This window comes from Schistocerca nitens, chromosome 4, assembly GCF_023898315.1.
Source record: "Schistocerca nitens isolate TAMUIC-IGC-003100 chromosome 4, iqSchNite1.1, whole genome shotgun sequence".
NCBI classification, from domain to species: domain Eukaryota; kingdom Metazoa; phylum Arthropoda; class Insecta; order Orthoptera; family Acrididae; genus Schistocerca; species Schistocerca nitens.
Window position 1 is genome coordinate 327,003,789 of NC_064617.1, and position 25,047 is coordinate 327,028,835.

The 25,047-nt window shown below is 38.5% G+C and overlaps 1 protein-coding gene across 1 annotated transcript; it reads left to right on the plus strand.

Moving 5' to 3' along the window:
- Positions 1 to 6,365: 6,365 nt before the first annotated feature.
- LOC126252282 (uncharacterized) lies at positions 6,366 to 9,140 on the plus strand. Its single transcript, XM_049953156.1, has 2 exons — positions 6,366 to 6,510; positions 7,417 to 9,140. The coding sequence occupies exons 1-2, from the start codon at positions 6,366 to 6,368 to the stop codon at positions 9,138 to 9,140; spliced, it is 1,869 nt and encodes a 622-aa protein (XP_049809113.1).
- The last annotated feature ends 15,907 nt before the right edge of the window (positions 9,141 to 25,047 follow it).

A 25,047-nucleotide genomic window follows, 5' to 3' on the forward strand; every position in this document is an offset into this window, starting at 1 on the left:
CTAACGGGGTTCCATTTAAAAAAACGTAGGTTTGTGTTAAAAAACATACTTCCGTGCATTTTTTTATGGTTTGTATTAACCAATTACACTAGCCCCTCTCCTCACGTTCGGTCTGTGGAATCGATTCGTCAGTATTTGATGTGGTTTACGAAATATATCCAGCGGTAATGTTAGGTGACTCACCCTGTATAAGTGCCGACGGAGTTCGGCCAGCTCTCATTTTGTTGGGATCTCATTTTTGCGTATTCTCTTATTTGCTTAGTTGCTTAGCTCTTATTCGTTTATTGCTCATGTTATTGTGCTCTCTTTCAGCCATTCTGATTGTTTTGATTTACTCCCAATTGAGAAGTGCTCATTTTGGCGTTTCACTTTTGCATATTTCTCATTTTGTTAATAATATGCTCCTTAGCTTTTTTCAGTTAAATTGATTAACATAGTGTCATGTACTGTTTGTTCATTTCAGCCTGTTCATATTTTGATGTTCTTTAAATACTGTAATAATTTTCGGAAGCATTTCTTCCCTTAAACTTGTGTACAGTGTTCTCGATATAGGATTTGTTCTGTGACACAGGTGTAAGGTTTCGAGTATAAATTATATACGAAACTGTACTTTAAAGGGAATTTATTTTTTCAGTTTGAATTACATCAGACGACAATGTTTTGATATGAGGGAGAAATTTGAGGGGCGAACCCATGGAAATAGTCTTAAGTGATCCTCTTTAAAAATAAAAATTTGTGTGACACTGAAAGACGTGACACTGTAGGCATCGACAATTTTTATACGTCACAACCGGGTGCAACTGGCTGCATATAATGGCACATGTCGGCAGGAATGATGCCTGCCGCTTGGGTTCTGAGGACATCCTCGGCTTCTTTCGACGGATGGCTGATTTGATGGAGGCATCGCATACGGTGTGCATGTTAACCTGTCCATTTTCAGCCTCGTACCCATGGTTGATCGCGGTCCTCTTTTGGGAGCAGAGTAGAAGGTCTAAACCAGAGGCTCAGACGACTCTGCGGCGGTATCAGATGCGAATTTCTCGATCTCCGCTATCAGGTGTAGAATTTTAGGGTTCCCCTTAGTAGGTCAGACGTGCAATACGTGCAGGAAGCGGCTACTAGTGTAGCGGAATACGTCTGGCTCCCACATGAGGCTTTTAGAAGTTAGAGAAACCATCCCTTGGGATCAAAAACGATTTGCCTGATAAATTAACCACAGTGTCCTCAGAGAATGATCGTCCTTGCAGATCAGAGATAGAAAAGGTTAATACGATTTTAGTAAACTGCAGGAGCATCCAAAGAAAGGTCCCAGAATTAGTGTCGCATACTGAAGTTTATAATGCATACATAATATCAGGGATCGGAAGTTGGTTGAAACCGGACTGAAGCGCCTAGAACCGCTCGGCCACCGCGGCTGCCCGCCAATGGTGGCGGTGTGTTCATTGCAACAAAGAAATCGATAAAAATCTAGCGATGCTATCACGGATTCAGACTGTGAATTAATCTGGATGAAGTTAGGTAGCAAAGATAGGTTAAAAATGGTAATCGGTTACTTTCATAGACCTTCTAGGTCAGGATTTCTAGTGGTAGAGCGCTTCAGATAGAACTTGCAGAATATCGTTAATAATTTTCCTGATAACGCCGCTGTAATAGGGGGTGACATCAACTTGCCAGTTATAGATTGGGAGTGTCATGCTATCAAATCTGGCTCGGTTTCATGTGACATTGTTCTGGATGTCTTGTCCGAAAATTACTTTGAGCAGATAGAGAATCAACTCGTGAGGGTAATGTTTTAGACCTGACATTATCGAATCAGTTAACGTAGAGGAAGGTATCAGTGATCATAAGGCTGTGATAGCATGTATGACAAGGGGTCTTAACAAAGAATGTTAGGAAAGGGACAAAGATATTTTTGCTTAGCAAGAGTTGCAGGAAACAAATTTCAGAGTAGCTGAGCAGTCAGCATCAAATGTTCGGTTATGAGGAAGTACGATGTGGAGAACACATGGAAAAAAAATTCTAAGGCATCGTGCAATATGCCCTAGACAAGTATGTTCCGAGTAAGGTCATAAGCGATGGGAAAGACCTACCATGGTTTATTAGCAGTGTCAGAATACTGCTTCGTAATCAAAGGGAACTTCCTCTCAGATTCAGGAGAATTAAAAACCTAGCTGACAAGTAAAAGCTGAACGAAGCGAAATTGAGTGGAAGGAGAACAATGAGAAAAGCGTTCTATGACTTTGAAAGTAAAACTTTGTCAACAGATCTGAGTAAAAACCCTAAGAGGTTTTCGTCGTATGTAAAATCAGTAACTGGATCGAAATCATTTACTCATTCTCATTCACTCAGTGACCATACTGATACCGAAACGCAATGTAAGAGAGAGAAGGCCTAAATACTGGATTCTGTCTTTCGAAATTGTTTCACCGCGAAAGATCGTAGTACGTTCCCTCCTTTCAATCGTCGTACGAACGTCGAAATGCCAGCTACTGAGATAACCGATCGCAGAGTAGAAAAACAACTACAGTGGCTTAGTAGTAGAACGGCGTCAGGACCTGATGAGATACTTATAAGATTCTATAAAGATTATGCGAAAGTACTTGGTCCCATTCTAGCAGTAATTTATCGTAGATAGCTGGAGCAACGAAAAGTACCCAGCGACTGGAACAAAGCGCAGGTCATTAGCGTTTTTAAGAAGGGCCGTAGGACAGCTGCACATAATTGTAGACCTATATCCTCTTGTAAGGTGCGGTTTTGCTTATTCTAGAATTGAGAACAACAGGGTAAGGTGAAATGGCAAGTTTAATGTCGAAATTTTTCTCACAAAATTACATGCATTTACACAGTTTTCAACTCCACAATATAACAACAGCGCAATGGATAACGCACCTTGCCAATATCAAAAAGTTAAATAATTTTATGCACAACAATGTTAAATATTATCTCTCTGAAAGAACATTAATCCTAAACACCTTATTATGAAAGTTTAATTGGAAGTTTCTTTACAAAATTGCTCCTTCACATACGTTATGATGTTGGTCAGTACTACGAAAATCATCCGATTCTGGTTCAAAGTTCGGTACTACTTAGGATAACAATCAAGTCTACATTGGATGGTTAGTTAAGTGACAAATCTGAGTGCAAGATTACCCAAGGCCGCTGGAGTTTACAGTGGACGCATACTGGTTAACCAACAAAGTTTACACCTCTGCACGCGATATTCACCTTAAGCTGCGACGTGCTGCCGACTGCAAGACCGCTCTCTCCCGCTGAAATTCCTATGACACTAATCTGGCCTAAGCTGAACTTTCTAGCAGAAATTTTCCCTATCTTTCTTGATATGCGAGAAGCCATGTACTCAGCCCTAGTGTTATTATGTGGCGATATACACGCACATGATTGGAGCAGCATGCATATTATAGTGCCCTCTCAGTTCTCGCAAGAACAATTAACTAATTTGGCTGGTTCGTTTCTCCGCAGTTGGAGCTAAACGTTGCTACAGCTAATCTCTAGCTGAAGTGCCGCCGCTGTGAACGCAGTGTCCACACAAATTTCTTCTCTGTGTCGTACAGAGCGTTAAGCGCTCCGTTCTGCACTTCACGCCAGTTCAGAGAAGAGTTCCTTGAAAAATTTCTCTCTTGTCCTACTCCTGGCAGAGCTGTCTCCCCCCACTTGGGTTCATTCGTTTTTCACGTGACGGCCCTTTTCGACCAATAGAAGCATTCCTCTTGTTTTGTGGAAACTCTCTCTACCAATCGCAATGTCCCTTCTATCAAACTATGTCTATACTTCAGTATTTTTCTCCTTGCTAGTGCGTTTCCGCCATTCGGACGTTTTGTGCACATTCTACATGCCTAAAGTGCATTGGCCTATCGTGTGTCACATTAGCTAGACGAAATGCATCACTGGCTCTTGTTTGTATCCCGTTGGAATTCCGAAACGTAGCTTTATAAAGCTTTTTCTCTGTCCCTTGTGCTGATGTGCCGCTACACGCGGTCCTCCGACCTGAATCACCTGGCTTAGGGTCGCTGACCTTCCTCCTGCCACCCCTTTAAGTAGTTTCTGTCGTACCCCCATAGCGCGCCTTCGATACGCCGTTGTACAACCGGCTTTTCAAAACCAAAAGCGACTCACGTTGCCTGTTCCACCTTCCACTCAAGGACATGCATTATATATGAACGGTGTGTTAATTGCCGTCGAATGACTGGCACCCTTTTTGCATTACATACTGATAGGTAGAAGTTCTCATAACCGCCGAATTACATTAGGTGTCATATTCACCTTCTCATTGCGATGTATAAAGGTCTCTTGTAAGGTGCGAATCTGACCATTTATTCTGCTACCTTACATGTCCTCCTCCTTCCGTCTTCAATTTTGTACTGGGTCAGTCAATGGTTGACAAATTGATTGAAGACAGTGCAAAATTGGTTCAACTGCTGACTGTAGCAATTGACATCTTTACTGACCAACTTCCTATTTTAATATTTAGTACAATTTAAACAGTGGTTCTATTCAGCCTCCTTCCTTTACATTGCACTGATTTTCTGGTCTTTTGAACAATTCTATTGAACTAATCAACGAATTTTTTCTTTCAAATATAGTTGATTACTATAAACATGTTATTGAAATCAAACAATGTATCTATTTGTAAATTTGTATCATCTAAACATTCCCTGTTTTATTTTTGAGACTGTTCTATTTTGTTTAGCTAATTTATGTTAAATGATGATGGATGTATTGAAGTTGTGGAAACTTTCGTTTAATATTATCCTCCCCTTTTATAATAAATGGTACTATTTTCTTTTGTATTACTCATAATCGAAAACATGTTTAATTCTTACAATTATACTTTATAAGCTAATGTCCCAACCTTTTTCATGATTTTACAGCTATAATCCGAATTCTGAACCAATTTATATTCTCCAATAATCTTAATTCTGCACATCATGTCTTTACAAAAAGTATTCAATTTGACCTGCACAAACATTGAATTTCCAATCCTGATTCTACTTTACAAAATTTATGTTGACTTCCCATTCATGTTTATCTATCCTATATTTTTTTATGAATACATTACACTCAAAACTGTTACTATCAGGTTTTCATTAACTTAAACATGTTGCAAAAACTGCAATATAAGAAAATATTATTGACTTGTCAAGATAAGCTACAAAAACATCGTTAATAATGATCTATAACTAACACCTAAAGAGTTTACATTAACGTTTTTTTTAGAAACAATAAGAAGTTAAATTGTTGTCATTTTTGTCTAGATAGTAGTCTGTCGCAGACAGGTCTTTCTCCTATCTTTAACATGGTTCACTGTTTTCTTCAAGTGTTTCGATGTGTTTTCGTCGAACGTGGAATGCCGGTTGCTGTGTGCCTCACCGTGTCTCCGTTGAGTATGGTATGACGCTTGGTATGCGTCACTTGCGTCTCGCGACCCGCTGGTCGCGATGCTGATTGGCTGACAGTTAAATTCATGATGTCATATACAGTAGCCAATCAGAAGCATAGGTGACATCTGAGCGAATGCAACATCTTTGCTACACACATTCTCGTATTCACAGTTGATGAGCGAATATCCTTACACCTTGTGAGAGTGAGTTATTTCGTTGGAATGGCTGGTACTGTTGCTTGTTATGTATGTGATAGAGAATATTCAGCAAGGAAGCATTTGAATGCTCATTTGAGAAAGGTGCATAAAATTCAGCCAGGTGAAGAAGGTACGATAAAGTGCTCAAAAAGTGACTGTAGCTTTAAATGCAATTTCTTGGCTAAGTTGCGCCTACATGTGGAGCAGGAGCACATGGTTGAGATGGTAAAAGAAATTAGTGAATTTCAAACGAAGGACGGTAAGTAAAGTGTACACTGCCTACTTAAATTAATATCGTCCATTATTATTACATACTTGCCTGACCCGTGGCCATTAGATCTTGTTTTTGTTGGTCAATAGAACATGTGCTTATTTGAAAGCGTGAAAAGACGCATTTCACATTAACTGTAAACTTACTGTCTGCTACATTAAGTATAAGTTAAATTGTTGCAAATTTAAATGATTAAAATCACACCAGTAACTCGTGAGGGTATATTAACAGAGCACGTTTTTTTTTTTTTACTCCTGCTGTGTACTTTGCACGTATTGAATCTGAATGCAATTGTCTTTCATTGATGCTTTTGTTTTAGACTTTATGAAGTGGAAGTCTGAGGAGGAGAGAAAAGCAAAAAGTAGTTTTGTCTCTAGTTATGGCACTAAGCGTTTAAAGGATGGCACTGCAAAAACCACCTTTGTATGCCACAGAAGTGGCACATTTTCTTCGAAGTCAGGTGGCAAAAGGTTGTGTAAGTCCCAGGGCACTTGCAAGATGGGAAACCATTGCGTTGCTGCCATAGAGCTTCACGAAGAAGAAAGTGGAATCTGTAGTGTCATTTACTACAGAACACATTTCGGCCACGACCAGAACATTGCTTTTCTGCATCTCAGTGGTTCTGATAGAGAAGCCATCGCTGGTGAGTATTACCTTGATTGTAGAATTTTGCTGGCGTTTCAGTGATCCCCAAGTAAATATGGCGTGAAAGTTTCAGAATCCATTGTCAGGCTTGCTGTTAGTTATATGTAGTTGACTTTTATTATTTTTGCAGTGAAAGAGCATTGTTTTTTTACTGCTGAGAAATTAATATTGTTATGGATATGTGATCTGGAGTAAAAGGTGTGAATATATCGATTGGCAGTTCATATGAATACAATTTGTGATGTTAGCTTGAAAGCAGTTGTAAAAGACCAGATGTGATCCATATTGACCACAATATTGGTGACTGTAATGCCATGTACTTAGGTGTGTGTGAGAGCAGGTGTAATGCATTACAGTAATACAAGTGTGGAAATAAGTTCTGAAATACTTGTTGCCCTGTGTTATTGCTTGCATCATAGTAGTCTATTTAAGAATAGATCATTAATGTATCTAATAGACTAAAGGCAGTACATTTATTGTTTCTTGTCCAACATGTTAAACATGGTGGATCAGGGCATTTGCAACTACAATAATGGATTTGAGACTAGACAAAAACACCAGTTACAATTCTCTGACATGTACTTGTAGACCGCGTAACCATTTGATAATAGTCTTGGTAGCTGAAACTGGGAAATATCACATTGCAACAGGTGCTTTAATCAGGCCTGTTTATTCTCCCATCCCCAGTGTTTTAATAGCATCTTCAGTACTGTTGGAAGGGTACACTGAATATACTGTTAAGCCATTTATTAAACTATCTAGTTTATAAGTACTTAGCTACTTTATATTGCATGAATTTATTTTATTGGGGGTGGTTAACTACAGTGTCCTTTCTGAATAGTGTTTTCATGTACATACTCAGAATTGGCCTCTTTGTAGTTGGAGTAAATTTAAAATGTTGCAGGCAAAATTGCTGAGGGGGTCACTTTCCAGAGAATTCTGGATGATGTGCGGGACTCAGTTCATTCCAGCGGAGTGGAGAGGCTGCATCTCCTGACTCGACATGACCTTCACAACATTAAGAGAGACTTCGCCATTGGTGATGATCAACAGCATAACATTGATGAAGTCAGTGTTGGTATGTGGTTGGAGAAAATGAAAGACTGTGTTCTCCTCTATAAGAAAGAAGGCGAGGCCAGGGAAGATTTTGATAGGACTGACTCGGTGATAGTGTTAATGACTGACTACCAGAAGCAGTTATTACAGAGATTTGGACAAAATATTGTATGTGTGGACTCCACACATTGTACAAATGTTTACAAACTGTTGGTGACCACATTGTTAGTGGTAGACGATTTTGGTTCAGGTATGCCTGTAGCATTCTGTGTTTCAAATCGGGAGACTACTTCCATAATGACTCATTTCTTTAGTGCTGTGAAAGAGAGAGCTGGCATCATAAAAACGTCTGTATTCATGTCCGACGACACTAATACTTTCCGTAGTGCATGGTCACGAGTCATGGGACCTGCAGAAAATAATCTACTGTGTGCTTGGCACATAGACCGCAGCTGGCGGAATAATTTGAAGAAAGTCCATGGCAATGAAGAAAAGAAAGCACTTGTGTACAAAGCTCTTCGTACATTGCTTGAAGAAGCGGACATAGACAATTTTAATGAGCTGCTGGAATCGTTCGTCGAGCAGCTTCAAGCAGATGAAGGTACAAGAGACTTTGGTGTATATTTCTCGTCAAATTACTTATTCCGGCCTCAGCAGTGGGCATACTGTCACCGTCGCAATCTGGGTATAAATACAAATATGTACCTTGAAGCAATGCATAGAGTTTTAAAATATTGTTATTTAGAGGGAAAAACAAACAATAGACTTGACAGACTACTTGTTGTGTTGATGAAATTGGTTCGTGACAAACTGTGTGCTCGAATGGTTAAATTGTGTAAGGGTGGCCATTCATATAGACTAAATCTTATTGAGGCTCGTCATAAAGCTTCATGTAGTATTAAGGAGAATGACATTACAGTCAATACTGATGGTACAAAGTTTCATGTGAAATCCCAAACACATTGTGGTGTGACACATACTGTGATTTTAAATAACATTGAATGTAAATTGGAGTGCAAGTTGAAGTGCTCCAAATGTAATATATGTATACATGCTTTCAGTTGTTCTTGTGCGGACAGTTTAATTCATTTGAACATATGCAAGCACATTCATGCAGTGTCAATGACGTATGCATTACATTCAAGTGCCACATTTACACCAAGTGAAGCAACGGTGACAGAAGAGGCTTCTGCCATTTTGTGTTCACTGCAAACAAATACTGATGATCACGAGAACACATCTCTGGCCCAAGAACTAGTGTCCACATATCAAATTTTGATTAACCGTGTCAGTTCAGGTAAAGTGTCCACAGAAATCCTGAAGTCACTACAGAAGGATGCAGCTCATTCGCTGTCACTTTTTCAATCAGACTGCAGGGAAGCTTCACGACCCCCCAGCAACGAGAAGGTAAAAGTGCAACGAAGACATGGTAAATGTAACAAACAGCCAAAGGGCAGTTTGAAGAAACCAACTCTTGCTGAAAAAGAAAATATTGTTTCAGCACTGAGGCAGCCTGAAAGTGAAATATTAAATGTTCACGTAGATTCTGACCATAATTACTGTCGGTACTAAGTTTTAGATGTGTATGTGCTTCTGTACATTCCATGGTTTGTAGGCCTACTGGGGAAACTCGCCATGTAAAACAAAGAGTAACGCATTGTGCTTGGTACCCCTGTTGGTGATGTGGAAACCCAAGTGATATTAATAAAGAAAATAAAAACGTTTGCAGTGTTCTTTTTCAATTGATACCTTTATCCTTTTATTTGCACGTGCAATTAAAACCTTTATTTGAAATACTACTTGATTACATTAAAATGAATTGCTGTGTAACTAGAGTAGAAAATTGACGTCTGCAGAGCTTGTGTGGCATGAATTTGAAGCCCCTTATCACATGATGTACTGAAGTCTGTTGTAACAATACATTGCATAAAAATTAAAAAGATATTTTTCACTTCTGAATCACATTTCAATTTGGTTCATTACGAAGAGTTCAACAGAATAAAATTCAGTGCACTTAAGCTAAGTATCTGATGCTCCCTTATATTTATTTAAAGGCTCTGAATGTAGCAACTTCCTGAAAATTTTTGTCTGTGCATTCCTACAGTAATTGACCAAGGAAATTGGTGGTAAATAATTTCACACAGTGTTCAGTCTGAGGAAACAAGGTGCAATTACTGAGCAGGGTGGTGCGGTTAGTATGATTTACAGAATACTGAGAATTGTAAAGACAAGTGGGACACTATTTTCTTTACTACAATTAATCATTTCCTTTTCAGTATCATTCCAAGCTGCTTTAGAATTATTTTTAGAGTTTGTAGTCTCATGTGCTTTACATGTAGCAATTATATTTTTAGATTTATATACCTTTATTTGTCTTCAGTACCTTTTGAGATTCGTCTTTCAGAATAGGAGTTTTTATGTAGATTGATAATGTGCAATGCTTGGTTGGCAGAATTTACCAACCGGTAGATAGCAAAGAGGAAAACTTTAAACTATTTTGGTGTCATTCGCCCAATTTTTATTGGTACAGAAGATGCTGTAACTGATTCTTTCTAGTCAGTACAGCAGTTGTTATAAGTTGGCCTTTAAGAGACTTTACATTAATGTAGAGAAAAATTTCATCATTACTGCATGAAGGTAATCCTATTTTCATGGATATTAATCGTGCGCTTTCTTTCACTGAATATTCTTTACAAGTTGTCAGTGGCTTTTTTTTAATAGACAATAAATGTCTGAGCTGCAGTAACTGTACTTACAGTAAAGATGTTTCACCTGTTTTTTGTTCACACTTCACTGATGAGAACACCTCATTCCTGTTATTGCAGTTTTAGAACATTTTTCAGAGTGAAAGTGGAATTTGCTATGCTGGTCACTTTCTTCCTTTTTTTAGCTACACATATTTCTCAACATATGTTTCAAATGTAAGAATTTTACTTCAAAATGGACACTACGTTGCTAGGATATTGAGAGCAATAGAAGTAATAATTGATTCTGAGACACCAGATATTGTGTGAAAGTGGACTGGAAGAAAATGTAATCAAGATGTACAACGTTCTTCTATTTGTAAGGTATGTGACCATTCAGACTTTCCATGGAAATGCTTTAATTGCTAAAAACTTTATGGATTTTGAGTCATCAGATAATTGTGGCAAATTTACAATAAAGACAAATTATGAAAGCTAATACGTAATAATAATGAGGCAAAAGTAACATCAGGAATGAAAATACATACTGGGTACAAGGACCTACAACACGCTTAGGCAGGTTCATATGAGTTAGCAATACAAGAAAAACACACCGTCTCGTACGCAATTGCCGATAGACAACATTTGGAACAGAAGGTATTATCTGGGAGCTTCATGTCGGACTGAAGACAGCAGACTTGAGGATTGTATTGTTTTTAACTTGCACCAGATGGCATTGATGTCAAAGATTGAGACAAACCAAGACATAGCTTTTATAATACACAAAACAATGTAAATATTCCAGCCACATCTTTGGATACAAGAGACTTGCAATGTTTCAGTGGACAGGGACATAAGGGAGGCAGAGTTGCTATATATTTAAACAGAAAGGTAAAGGATACCACTTTGTGGACAGACAGGAACATACAGAAATTGTCTTGAAGCAGTGGCTATACAGAGAAAGGAAGAAGAGCTTAATACTAGGGCAGTACTGATCTCCAAGTTGTCAGGTAAGACATTTTCTCAAGTAACTGCATGTACTACTAGAAAAGGATACCAGAGAATTCCCTTAAATAATAGTAGTAGGTGATAGTATAAAAACACTGGAAGACAGTTCTCATTCAAGAGACTTATATGATCTAATCAGCCCTAATAGTCAAAGTTCTGCACATGTTCAAAATTGAAACCGTCTGCTAATAATCTATCCAAGTTATTATTTTCCTTCCTGGTGAAATTCATGTACTTAGTCTTTGTTTCATATACAGAAAGGCCTCCAGGTCCTGTCGCTTCTTTCATCTCACATATTGTCCTCTCTAGTGATACCTTTCTTCTACTAATTGTTAGATCATTGGCATAAGCACATATCTGAGTCGACTTTGTGCCTATGTAACCAGATATCTGAAGCTTCCGCGTGGCTGCTTCAAGTCAGATTGAAAAGCATTGTAGAGAGTGCGTCCCCTTGTCTGACACCTTTACTAATGCTAAACCAATTGGTCAGCTCTCCATCCACTCGCACTGCAGCCTTGGAACCAGCCAATATTGCTTGAATAAGTGAGACATACTTCGATGGTATACCAAGTAGCAGCAAATCATTTAACATTTGTGCTCCATTTAGACTATCAAAGGCCTGCTTGAAGTCTACACAGAGGTTATGAAGCTCAATGTTATACTCATACGTATTTACCTAAACACAAGTATCTGGTCTGTTGTTGATCTATTAGCCTGAAATCTGTACTGATACTCCCCCAAAATATCTTTTGAATATGGTACTAACCTGTTGTAGATAATACTAGAGAAGATCTGATAGGTTACATTCAGCAAGGTAATTCCTCGGTAATTTGAACAGCAGGTCTTGTCTCCCTTCTTATGTATTGGTTGGATTACACCTAAGGTCCATTCTTCGGGCATTCTTTTCTGATTCCATTTCAGCTTAATAAGTATGTGGATTCGCTTATGAAGACCAGTTCCCCCGTTTTTAACAGTTCTGCAATTATTTCATTGGTTCCTGGTGCTTTATAATTTTTTAAACAATGCACTACCTTCCGTACTTCCTCTAATGTTGGTTCCTCTATTTCTGGATCTACGGTATAATAGAGTGGCTGCCCATTCCTGGTAGGATTGACCTCCAAAATTCCCTTTTATTATTCTCTCCATCTATCCAAAACATCTTGTTTATCTGTCAGCTAATTTCCCTCTTTGTCCTTACAAGCTGTTATTTTTGGTCTATGTTCTCGAGTTCCTTTTTTGTAGTATTTTCTGCTTTCATTCCCTTTGTACTGCTCTTCCATCTCTTCTCTCTTCATGGCTTCCCTTTTTCTCCTCCTGCATACCCTTGCTGCCTCTATTCTCTTTTCATTATATAATGCCTGATTTGATCTAGTATTCTGCTGAAAGCATTTCAGCCTTACTTCCTTTTTCTGTTCCACTGCCTGTCTACTGACATTGTTTGTCGTGGAAGCTATGGTTCGCATAGTTAAAAATGGACCGTTGGTTAAAAAGTGCTTCATTAAAACGAGAAAAGTCTACAGATGAAGAGGAAGATAATGCATCTGATGTTCAAGCAAGTAATTGAGTGACTCGAACCGAAGTTGTCAGTGTCCATTGAACCTAAATTGTCGGCGTCCCTTGAACCTAACCCTTCCAAGATCAGTGTTAAGCTTACTGGAAAAATTACAAAATATAACTCTGATTACTGGAAAATCGGCTTTACTTTCACTTGACCTCAGCCTAAACCTCAATGTGTAATTTGCTATGAAAGCCTTTCGAATGAATGTATGAAACCAGCAAATCTCTGGTGCCATCTTGAAACAAAGCATGCAGAGTATAAAAGTAAGTCATTAGATTTTTTCAAAAATAAATTAAGAGAGTTGAAAATATCTCGTAAAACAATTACCAAACACTGTGGTGCAAATATAAATGAAAATGCAACCCTTGCGTCTTACGAGGTGGCTCAGCTTGTTGCTAAATGTGGGAAAAACTACACAATTGCTGAGGAACTTATACTGCCATCAGCAATAATACTTTGCAAGAGAATGTTAGGTGATGCAGCTGCTAAGATAACAGGAATTGTCCCACTCTCAAATAATACTGTTCAAAGACAAATTAGTGATATGGCAGTTAACGTGGTAGAAACATTGCTGGCTAGACTTTGTATGAGTGACATGTATGCTCTACATTTGTATGAAAGCACAGACATATTAAAAAAAACATAATGTTGGTTTTCGCATGATTCTTATGGGAGGGCCAAGTTTTTGAAGATTTTCTTTTTTCATGCGAACTACTGCATACAACAGCAGGCAATATTTTTACTGCATTAAATAATTATCTCAATGAACATGATGACACCTGGAAAAAATGTGTAGGCTTGCCGACGGATGGGGCAAAGTCAATGGCTGGCAAAAAAAACAGGACTTCTAGCTCATATCAAAGCAGTAGCCCCTGAGGTGAAATGGACTTACTGTTGTATCCATCGTGAAGGCTCAGTAGCCAAAAGATTGTCTGAACCTTTGCAAAAGATACTTAACGAAGTAGTTCAAATCATCAACAACATTAAAACTCGACATCTGCAATCCAAGGAAAAATGTAGACATGTTCAAAGTTGAGGATAAGATTAGTGCTATGGTCAAAAAGCATCAGATCTGGAAGTCAAGGATAGAAAACGAGTCACTAACTAACTTTTCTACTTTAAAACAATTCTTGGAGTCATCAGAGGAGAGTTTGCCTGACCAGATCAAGATCAATGTAGCCGAGCATCTACGCAGCCTAGCCACCATTTTTACAGAGTATTTCCCTGAACCTGACCCTGACGACAGATGGATTCAAAATCCCTTCAGCTGTGAAGAAATAGACAAAATCCAAGGCCTCACTGAAGAAGAGCAAGATCAACTTGTGGATCTGTCAAGCTGTGGTATGATGATAAACATTTTCATTGGTGATAAAATTACAGACTTCTGGGCAACAGCACGCAAGGACTACAAGAAACTTGGAGATAAGGCAATGAAAAAGATCCTTCCATTTGCCACCACATATTGGTGTGAGCAAGCATTTTCTTCCATGTGGTTCATGAAAAACAAAATATAGGAATCGGCTCGACATGCGGTCAGATTTCAGAGTGAAAGTGCAAGTTTGGAACCTAATATTTCAGAAATAATGGACTCAGATGTCAGATTGAACTCACCTCATTAAGAACTGAAAATTAAAACTAATTGTATACTGATGGAGTACTCTGTTGTAACTATTTTTTCAAATAAATAATACCTTGTATGAAATTAGTGTTTTCTTATTTTTCACACATGTCTACTCAATGCAATCTCAAGTGTAGTACACTTGAAAGACCAATACACTCAGTTTAAATTTTTTCCTGTCATTTTCAGTTCATACTCAATTTTTTTAAGGACTTTGTTATGCTAAACACCCAGATTTGAAGGCAAAGATTTTGAGCAATAATCAAAAATTTAACAATAACGATGATGGCTAAATTGAAAAAGTTTTAAGCTCAATATTTTTTCAATAATGAATATGTCAATGTTTTTTCTAAGTACCAAAAATAGAAAACTTATAAAAAGACTCTTAATTTGGCTTTCTAGGTACTTGATACTGTGATATGACAAGGTACCAATCATGTTCGATGAGGGGGTCCTTGAGAAAATTTTGTTGGGAAGCCCTGCTCTACACAATCAAAAGCTCTGCTCAGGTCACAAAACATAGCCGGAGCATAGTCCCAAGCCTCGAACACAACTAGGACAAATTTTACTTGTGAATTCATTGAGTCAGTTGTACATTTACCTTCCCTGAACCCAAACTGTTTATCATTGATTTGTCCAAATAAACACTAACTTTTTTATACATTATTGTTTAAAAATTTTAGAAAAAAAAGGAGTTATGGATATGAGCCTATAGCTAGTGGGACAGTTCTTTTCAACTTTTTTATATACGGGCACAACTCTAGAAATTTTTAGTTTCTCATTGAACTTATTTTCATCTAGAGGTTTATTTACACAATAAGTTAAAGGATAAATTACACAGTCAATAGCATCTTTAAACAAATTACATGACAAATCATAGTAATCAACACTAGTTGAAGGTTTGAAAGTTTTACATATTTTCAGAATCGTACTTGGACACACTCCTGTGAAAGTGCTTTGGAAGGGCTTTTCAAAGCAGTTGTCGCTGATACTAACTGCACTTTCGGGAGGTCGTTTATTAACTACTAATTTCTTCAAGAAAACTAGCGTTCTATGGGTTGGAGCTTGGAATGTCAAATTGGCAGGTAGGTTAGAAAATTTAAAAAGGGAAATGGTCAGGTTAAAGCTAGATATAGTGGAATTAGTGAGGTTCCGTAGCAGCGGGAACAAGACTTCTGGTCAGGCGAACACAGCATTATAAATAGAAAATCAAGCAGGGGTAATGCAGGAGTAGGTTTAATAATGAATAAAAAACAGGAGCACGGATAAGCTACTACGAATAGCATAGTGAACGCATTATTGTAGCCAAGGTAGACATGAAGCCCAGGCCTACCACAGTATTACAAGTTTATATGCCAACTAGCTCCACAGATGACGAAGAAATTGAAGAAATGTATGTTGTTAAAAAAAATTATTCACATAGTGAAGGGAGCTGAAAATTTCATAGTCATGGGGGACTGGAATTTGATAGTAGGAAAATAAAGAGAAAGAAAAGTTGTAGGTAAATATGGAATGGGGGTAAGGAATGAGAGAGGAAGCTGCCCGGTAGAATTATGCATGGAGCATAGCTTAATCATAGCTAACAATTGGTTTAAGAATCATGAAAGAAGGTTGTATATGTGGGAGAGGCGTCAAGACACTGGAAGATTTCAGATATGTTATACAGTGGTAAGACAGAGATTTAGGAATCAGGTTTTACATTGTAAGACATTTACAGGGACAAATGTGGACTCTGACCACAACTTCTTGGTCATGAACTGTAGATTAAAACTGAAGAAACTGCAAAAAGGTGGGAATTTAAGGAGGTGGGACCTGGATAAACTGAAACAACCTGAGGTTGTAGAGAGTTTCCGAGAAAGCATTAGGGAACAATTGACAAGAATGGGTGAAAGAAATATGGTAGAAGAAGAATGGGTGGGTTTGAGAGATGAAATAGTGAAGGCAGCAGAGGATCAAGTAGGTAAAAAAACAAGGGCTAGTAGAAATCCTTGGGTAACAGAAGAAATATTGAATTTAATTGATGAAAGGAGAAAATATAAAAATGCAGTAACTGAAGCAGGCAAAAAGGAATACAAACGTCTCAAAAATGAGATCGACAGGAAGTGCAAAATGGCTAAGCAGGGATGGCTAGAGGACAAATGTAAGGATGTAGAGGCTTATATCACCAGGGATAAGACAGATACTGCCTACAGGAAAATTAGAGAGACCTTTGGATAAAAGAGAACGACCTGTATGATTATCAAGTGCTCAGATAGAAAACCAGAGCTAAGCAAAGAAGGGAAAGCAGAAAGGTGGAAGGGGCATATAGAGGGTCTATACTAGGGTGATGTACTTGTGGGCAATATTATGGAAATGGAAGAGGATATAGATGAAAATGAAAGGGAGATATGATACTGCATGAAGAATTTGACACAGCAGTGAAAGGCCCCAGAAGTAGACAACATTCCATTAGGACTACTGGTAGCCTAGGAAGAGCCAGCCAGGACAAAACTCTACCATCTGGTGAGCAAGATGTATGAGACAGACGAAATACCCTCAAATTTCAGGAAGAATATAGTAATTCCAATCCCAAAGAAAGCAGGTGTTGACACGTGTGACAATTACTGAACTAACAGTTTAATAAGTCATGGCTGTAAAATACTCACACGAAATATTTACAGATGAATGGAAAAACTGGAAGAACCCAACCTCGGGGGAGATCAGTTTGGATTCCGTAGAAATGAAGGAACACATGAGGCAATACTGAGCCTACGACTTATCTTAGAAGTTAGTTCTAGCATTGGTAGACTTCGAGAAAGCATTTGACAATGTTGACTGGAATACTCTCTTTCAAATTCTGAAGGTGGCAGGGGTAAAATACAGGGAGCAAAAGGCTATTTACAATTTGTACAGAAACCAGATGGTAGTTATAAGAGTCGAGGGACATGAAAGGGAAGCAGTGGTTGGGAAGGGAGTGAGACAGGGTTGTAGCCTCTCCCCAATGTTACTAAATCTGTATATTGAGCAAGCAGTAAAGGAAACAAAAGGAAAATTCGGAGTAGGTATTAAAATCAATGGAGAAGAAATAAAAACTTTGACATGTGCCGATGACATTATAATTCTATCGGAGACAGCAAAGGACTTGGAAGAGCAGTTGAACGGAATGGACAGTGTCTTGAAAGGAGGATATAAGATGAACATCAACATAAGCAAAATGAGGATCATGGAATGTAGTCGAATTAAGTTGGGTGATGCTGAGGGAATTAGATTAGGAAATGAGACACTTAAAGTTGTAAAGGAGTTTTGCTATTTGGGGAGCAAAATAACTGATGATAGTCGAAGTAGAGAGGATATAAAATGTAGACTGACAATGGCAAGGAAATCGTTTCTGAAGAAGAGGAATTTGTTAACATCAAGTACAGAGTTAAGTGTCAGGAAGTCTTTCCTGAAAGTATTTGTATGGAGTGCAGTCATGTATGGATGTGAAACATGGACGATAAATAGTTTAGACAAGATGAGAATACAAAGTTTCAAAAAGTGGTGCTACAGAAGAATGGTGAAGATTAGTTGCATAGATCATGTAACTAATCAGGCGATACTGAATAGAATTGGGGGAAAGAGGAATTTGTGGCACAACTTGACTGGAAGAATGGATTGGTTTGTAGAACATGTTCTGAGGCATCAAGGGATCACCAATTTCATGTTGGAGGACAGCGTGGAGGGTAAAAATCAAGGCATGAATACACTGAGCAGATTCAGAAGGATGTAGGTTGCTGTAGTTACTTGGAGATGAAGAAGTTTGCACAGGATAGAGTATCAGGAAGAGCTGCATCAAACCAGTCTCTGGACTGAAGACCACAACAACAATTTCTTCAATGGATTGGATACAAAATTTCTTACATTTGTCTGGGGTTATGGCAATATCATCTTTTTGGTTAGGGTAGACAATAGAGTTAATTTCATTTCCGACTTCTTTGCATTTTTTTCTGTTATTATTTTATTTATTTATTTATTTTTTTACTTTTCAATGTTTAGTATATCATATAGTTTCTTTGCTTCATTGATCGCCTGCTTATACTTACACTTAGCTCTACCATACAATTCTTTATACACTTCTGATTTACCAGTTTAGTACAGTCCAGAGTATAGCATAACAGTAACATGGTTATAGAAAATCCATGGATAAACATTGAGAAACTTTCTATTCATCTCTAAGCTACTGCAAAAATATTGCATGCTGTAAGAAAAGCAAAAATATAATGAGAAAGAAATGGATCACACCAGTCATTCCATGGGGAGGAGGGGACCTGAAACATCCATCTGAGAGACACAAAAAATATTAAAAATCAAACCAGTAATGAAGACTGCACGAACAGAGAGAGAGAGAGAGAGAGAGATTACCACTAAAAGAAATAAAGACAATGTTCTTCAAGAAATCAATTACCCACTTAATATGGCAAAGACTGTCTGGGCTTTGATTAGCACAGACAGAAAAGAAATACGTGCCAACAATAATGAAAACATAATACCTAAAAAAAAAGAAGGAAATGAATTTTTGGACCCACATTTCATCGATTCCATTTTCTATTAGCACAATTGTAACTGTGGTAGACAATCTCATATGACAAAATCCCACAAAACAAAACAAAAAGAATAATATATTTCTTTAAGCATTGTAAATGTAACAGAGTGTTTATTTCTGTTTCTCACAAGTGATCTGTAAATATAAAAAATAATCTGCAAAATGAAAATAAAGACAAAAATGCTATAGGGCCCGATGGCATATGTACAAGAGCAGTTAATTATTGTTCAGAGTTTCCAGTGGAGCCACTGACGTTTCTCATAAACAAGTGTAGGGAAGAATCCCTGAGCCTCAAAGCCAACACAGTATTGGGTCAACTGCTTTTCATTCTCTATATAAACGATATGAGTACACTACAGGGTCCAAATGTCATTATATATGCTGATGACATGGGTCAATGGAGGTGGCCAGTCCCACCCGTCAGCTTTGGCCCATGATGTAAAGGTGTTGTGGTGTGTGATGTATTATGGTGCAGAGTTTAGTTTATGAGTGTGTTTTGTTTGTAGATGCTGTCTTGTTGCGGTTGGTGGTGTGTGTATGGTCCGCATGTCATGTGGTGTACACTGGGTTCATTTGGGACTCGGTGCTAGAAGTGTGCTTTTATCAGTCGTGACTTCTATAGAAGAACGAAAATTGATTTCAGTTAGTTAAGAATTAAGTTTCTGTTGTGTTTATGATTATTTGTGGCTTCTATTGTTAGGTATGGATATGACTTCTAGGTTTAATAGTGTGCGTCTGCGGCCTAAAATGAGGGACGACATATTGTCCTTTATTAAGATTCTGCAACTTTTTGGGCTTGTGGTGGAGATAGTGAAATGTGGCGTATGCAAGCTGAATATGTGATTATCCAGAGTTCTGGCTTCTCGGACCAGGGACTGTTGGTGGGTTTTTGTTTTTGGGGGGAGGGTGAAGGTTGGGTGAGGGGCGTTGGTAGGTTGTAGGTGGGTTGGGAGTTGATTTTGCTTGTGGCTGTGGTTTTGTGTGTGTGTGTGTGTGTGTGTGTGTGTGTGTGAGAGAGAGAGAGAGAGAGAGAGAGAGAGAGAGAGAGAGAGAGAGAGATTGGGGTGGCTGACCTAGTGTGTATTGCTGGAACTTTTTTGGGGTAAATAGTCATTGTTTTGGGTCTATTGTTCACGTGTTATGGTGTTTGGTGGAGTTTTTATATGTTCTTTGGTTGGTGTTATTTACTGCATGTGTTGGTAGTTGATGTTTTGGTATTGGCATTTGTGGTTGATTTATGTATCTTAGGGGAAGAACTCAATTCCAATTTTTTTGGTATCGTCAGTTGTATTTGAGCCATTTAGGTCATGGGAAGTGTCTGATTCCAATTTGTCATCGTAGCTATGTGGGTTTTGGTATCGTGAGCTGCTGTTGACCTATATAGGTCAAGGAAAGTGTGCGATTCCCGTTGTTTCATGTGTTGGTTTTGTGGTATTAATAGTTGCGGTGTGATTAGAATTTTTGGAGTAGTTGGTTTTTATTTTGTGGTATCGACAATTGCAAAAACAGACATAATGTCTCATGGGATAACAGCAATCAGTGATAAAAAAAGTCAGTAATAAAAAAAAATAAAATATTTGCAATCAAGACGGATTTTAAGTAACATCGACAATTGCGGTTGAGCTATGTAGGTGAAGGCAAGCAACCGATGCCTGTCGATATTGTGTGTGTACCGGAATTTGTGATTTTGTGGTGTTTTTATGTAGTCGTTTTGTGTGGTTTGGGATCGTGGTGTGTGCCTGTATGTGTTTATATTTAGTTTGTCCCCACCCATAAACCCCCAATTTCCCGCACTGGTCTCGTTAGTTTGATTATATTTTTGGAGATAGATGTGTTTGTTGGTTTTATATCTATTTTTGTGTTTATGTAATGACGTTATAGGTGCTATATTGGAGATATTGAGAATGGCTGTTTCCACCATATTAGTGAGAGTCAAAGCAGACTAGTGGAATCGGACGCTTCTGTAATCCAGATAATACATATTTTGTAGCTAGTGATAGTACTTACAATGACATGGGGAAAAAACTTACTCTGAACATAGAAAATGCAAACCAGTATTTCAGTAGTAAGTTTGTTCATAATTGGTACACACACAATGTACATGCAGTCCCAATTCAGCAGAAATATCCACACTGAAAATATCAGCCTGAAATATGGGAACACAGACATACAACAGACAAGTACTTATATTTAAGTATTTGGGTGTGGTGATAAAACTGGGAAAATTATGTTGATAATGTGTATCCAAAAATATGTACGATTCTTATCAGTCCTGTAACGTAAAACTCTGTTTTTCTTGCTTGTTTCAAGCTGTCATACCTGGCATCATGCAAGATGATCTAAGGAGATGTAAACGTAAACGTTATTCTTGTTGGTTTATCAAATATCGTATTTGTTTGTGTTACATGTGCCTGGGGTTCATCTATTAATAACGCAGTAATCTCGCATATACAACCTGTGTTCGGAAATTATATGACAAACTGTCACGTAAAACAATAATACCGTTCTCTATCAATACAACCAACGTAATACGGCCTGGTATATCAAAATGTGAAGTTGTGTGAGAACTTTAATGTTAATGTTACTCAATTACAGATATTGGAGTTATGTTTCGTACAAATACACTATAAGACATTGTAATATATTCGATCTCTTTTATTAAGGGATACAGTCAGACTGGAATTATACTGTTACTAGAAACCTCGTCGCTGAAGGGACCAGTACGAGAATATGAATATAACGCCAGCACTGCATTAATTTAATAATTTGTAGAATGTGCAACTACAATTTGTCTATCAGTAATCACTCAATAATACTAGCTTCCTCATGCACAAATGAAAGACCGAATTAAAAATCGCACTGTTTGGAGAGATCTTTAATACGGTGGATCATTACTTTCGTAATACGCAAAATCGCAGGCTTCAATACGAGAAACACAGAATACGTCAACAACTTCGGAAACATTGAAATTAAGATGGCGGCTGTTATTTACTTGCGTCTCGACTAGAGTCTTGCGACCCGCTGGTCGCAATGCTGCGCTTCCGATTCGCTACTGTATATGACGTCATGAATTTAACTGTCAGCCAATCAGCATCGCGACCAGCGGGTCGCGAGACGCAGGTGTATGCGTCTCGCCGCGTTTCCGTTGAGTGTGGCATGCCGGTCGCCCCGTGCTTCGCCGTGTTCCCGCTGAGTACGGAATAACGGTCGGCAGTGAGAGAGGTCCGAAAGTCTGAGTATGTCGTGAATGCGCGGTAGCCTTTGTTCCATTATGTATATGCCTGTGGTGCTGCTGAATTGGAGATGCATTCTTGGAACGTCATTTCCACCGAGGCCTCTTCTTTTGTTATCTCGTAAGCTGACGTACCAGGAACTCACACTCAGCGTTCCTTCCTCTCAGATGCATTCTTGGAACGTCATTTCCACCGAGGCCTCTTCTTTTGTTATCTCATAAGCTGACGTACCAGGAACTCACACTCAGCGTTCCTTCCTCTCAGATGCATTCTTGGAACGCCATTTCCACCGAGGCCTCTTCTTTTGTTATCTCGTAAGCTGACGTACCAGGAACTCACACTCAGCGTTCCTTCCTCTGACGCCTAACCGCTCTCCTGTCTCGTCGATCTGGCCGCAATGATGCTGCACCTTGGCTGCAGATTTCATCTCCAATATGTGACAATCTTACTTTCCTTACATCCTTAGATTACGTTATCAACCTTACACTATCAGCTTTACAAACATTAAACAAATTTATTTATATGACTTTACAACAAGTATCATTAACTTTATCAAAAATTAGCTTCCCCTTTTTTTCATTTAACTTAATTCTGCTATAACATAAAGGTCATGGTTTCCTCATCTTCATCACGATGCATAGTGAGATTGATGGTGATGACGGTTCGTTGGTTAGTAACTTTTGTTTTTCTAACTACAAGTATATTATGTTGTTTTGAAAACTTCGCACCTTGACTCCGACTCCAGCGTCTTTTTCTCTGCAATCTCGTCTTTTTTATCCTTAGCTGTAACAGAACCTAAAAATACACTTTAATTTTTTTGTTATTGCCCTTGAAAAACCGTCTCTATTGATCTGTTGTATTGTTTTTACCTTCGTACTTATGCCTTCCTCCTATTTTTTCGATCGCAAACTTTTACATTCCTATCTACCCTCATTGTACTCTTCCATATAGAAACCTTTTGTCGGTGAACTTAACATCCTACTGTTCTACCTCCTTCCACGAAATAACATGCTTCTTGTTTAGCTTAATATTTCAATTCTCTTTCCTAATAATTACCTCTAAAGGGCTTCTTATACTTATTTCCCTCATATTTCTACTTCAATATCCGATTGTGGCACCGTCCACAAATCCTATATGCTTCACATATTCCCCAAATATCTCTTCTATTATTTGTTCACGTCCTCGACGGAACAAAAAAAAAAAAAAAAAAAAAAAAAAAAAGAATTGCCTGTCTCCTTCTCCCCTAATCGTCTATTTCCTACCTACTTCTTCACTTCTAAAAAAATCCACTTGCAAATACTTCACACTAAGAGCGAATCTACTACTATTTCCTTAAACTATCCACATGCTGATCTCTATTTTTCTCCTTACGTTCAACTCTTTCCCCAAAACATTTCGTTTGCAGAAGAGTTACCTTAGTTGTTACTTTCCTGTCTTTTCATCATCATTGTTATTTTAACTCCTTACGAAATTTATTTTATTTAATTAATCGAGATAAGTACAAGTTAAAAGTTTTATTTGTGTGCATTTTGCTCTCTTTCCTATTCTTTGATTTCAGAACATTTAATACAACTAAATTCTCGAGTGGACTCTTCTGTTCTTTTATCTAACCTTTGTATAACTTTAAATGACTCACCTGGTGCAAACCTCTTGCTTTTCCTGTCTTTGGGTTAATCAATTCGACAGCATTGTCATGGACTACTTTACTCACTTCCATGGGGCCTTTGTATACCGAAAAGAATTTGTGGCTCCTGAGTTTTCTCTTGATAGAGAGATGATGTGTTTTTACTAGTACCTTTTGTCCTGGTAAAAATACTCGTATGTTTGCCGTTCTGTCCGCTCGATTCTTTCTCTTTCAGATTGCTTAGTGCTAATTTTACTACACGCTGATGCTGTACCCGGGGTGCTGGAGGGAATTTAATTATTTCTCGGATTTTATCTGGTGCTGGTTTATTTTTAAGAACAGTAATTGGGGCGGTAACAATGTACTGCTATGTGGCATTTCATTTATGACATCTTGGAAGTCAGACAAATTTCTGTCCCAGGTATTATGCAGCTTACTACAGTACAACCGACAGAGGGTTCCTAAACCTCTATAGTTTGGTCATCATCATCAATTCTTGTACTACTGTCTATATTCACCGTTTCTGGCTTCTGTTCCTCATCATCATTGCGTGTTTTTGGTATTTGCATTGTTTAATTCATAAATTTCGGGCGTATTATAGTATTTGAGAGTTTTAGCATCGCGTTTTAGTACCTGAATAGTGTGAAATCGCGTAGTCTCCTTCCGCCGCCGAGCAGTGTGTCAGCAGTGCGCAAGTAGCAGCATTACTGCATTTACTAGGCAATCTTGTATTTTAATAACCGTTTAAATTTTGTGTCGAATTGTTTGTGCTCTCTGTAGATTAGTTCAGACGTTCTTTGCACAACAGTTTTTAGCATGGATAGGGACTGCAACTGCTGTGTTCGGATGCAGGCTGAGTTGGCATCCCTTCGCTCCCAGCTTCAGGCAGTGTTGGCTTCGGTCACACAGCTTGAGGCTGTTGCCAATGGGCATCACTGTGGGGATCCGGATGGGGGTTTGTCGGGGACGACCAGCTCGTCCCACGCATCCTCCGATCGAACTACGACAGTGGCTGCCCGGGATACTGCCCACATTGAGGCTGATCCCTCATCTGTGGTAGAGTGGGAGGTCATCTCGAGGTGTGGCAGGGGGCGAAAGACATTCCGGAGGGCTGAACGGAAGGCCTCTCCAGTTTGTCTGACGAACCGGTTTCAGGCTCTGTCTCAGGCTGATACTGATCTTCGGCCGGACAT

What these genes read in the sequence shown, in the direction of transcription:
- LOC126252282 (XM_049953156.1), top strand. Translation starts at nt 6,366, where the DNA reads ATGGGAAACCATTGCGTTGCTGCCATAGAGCTTCACGAAGAAGAAAGT. An exon ending in TGATAGAGAAGCCATCGCTG is followed by an intron (nt 6,511 to 7,416) that starts GTGAGTATTACC and finishes AAAATGTTGCAG; the next exon opens with GCAAAATTGCTGAGGGGGTC.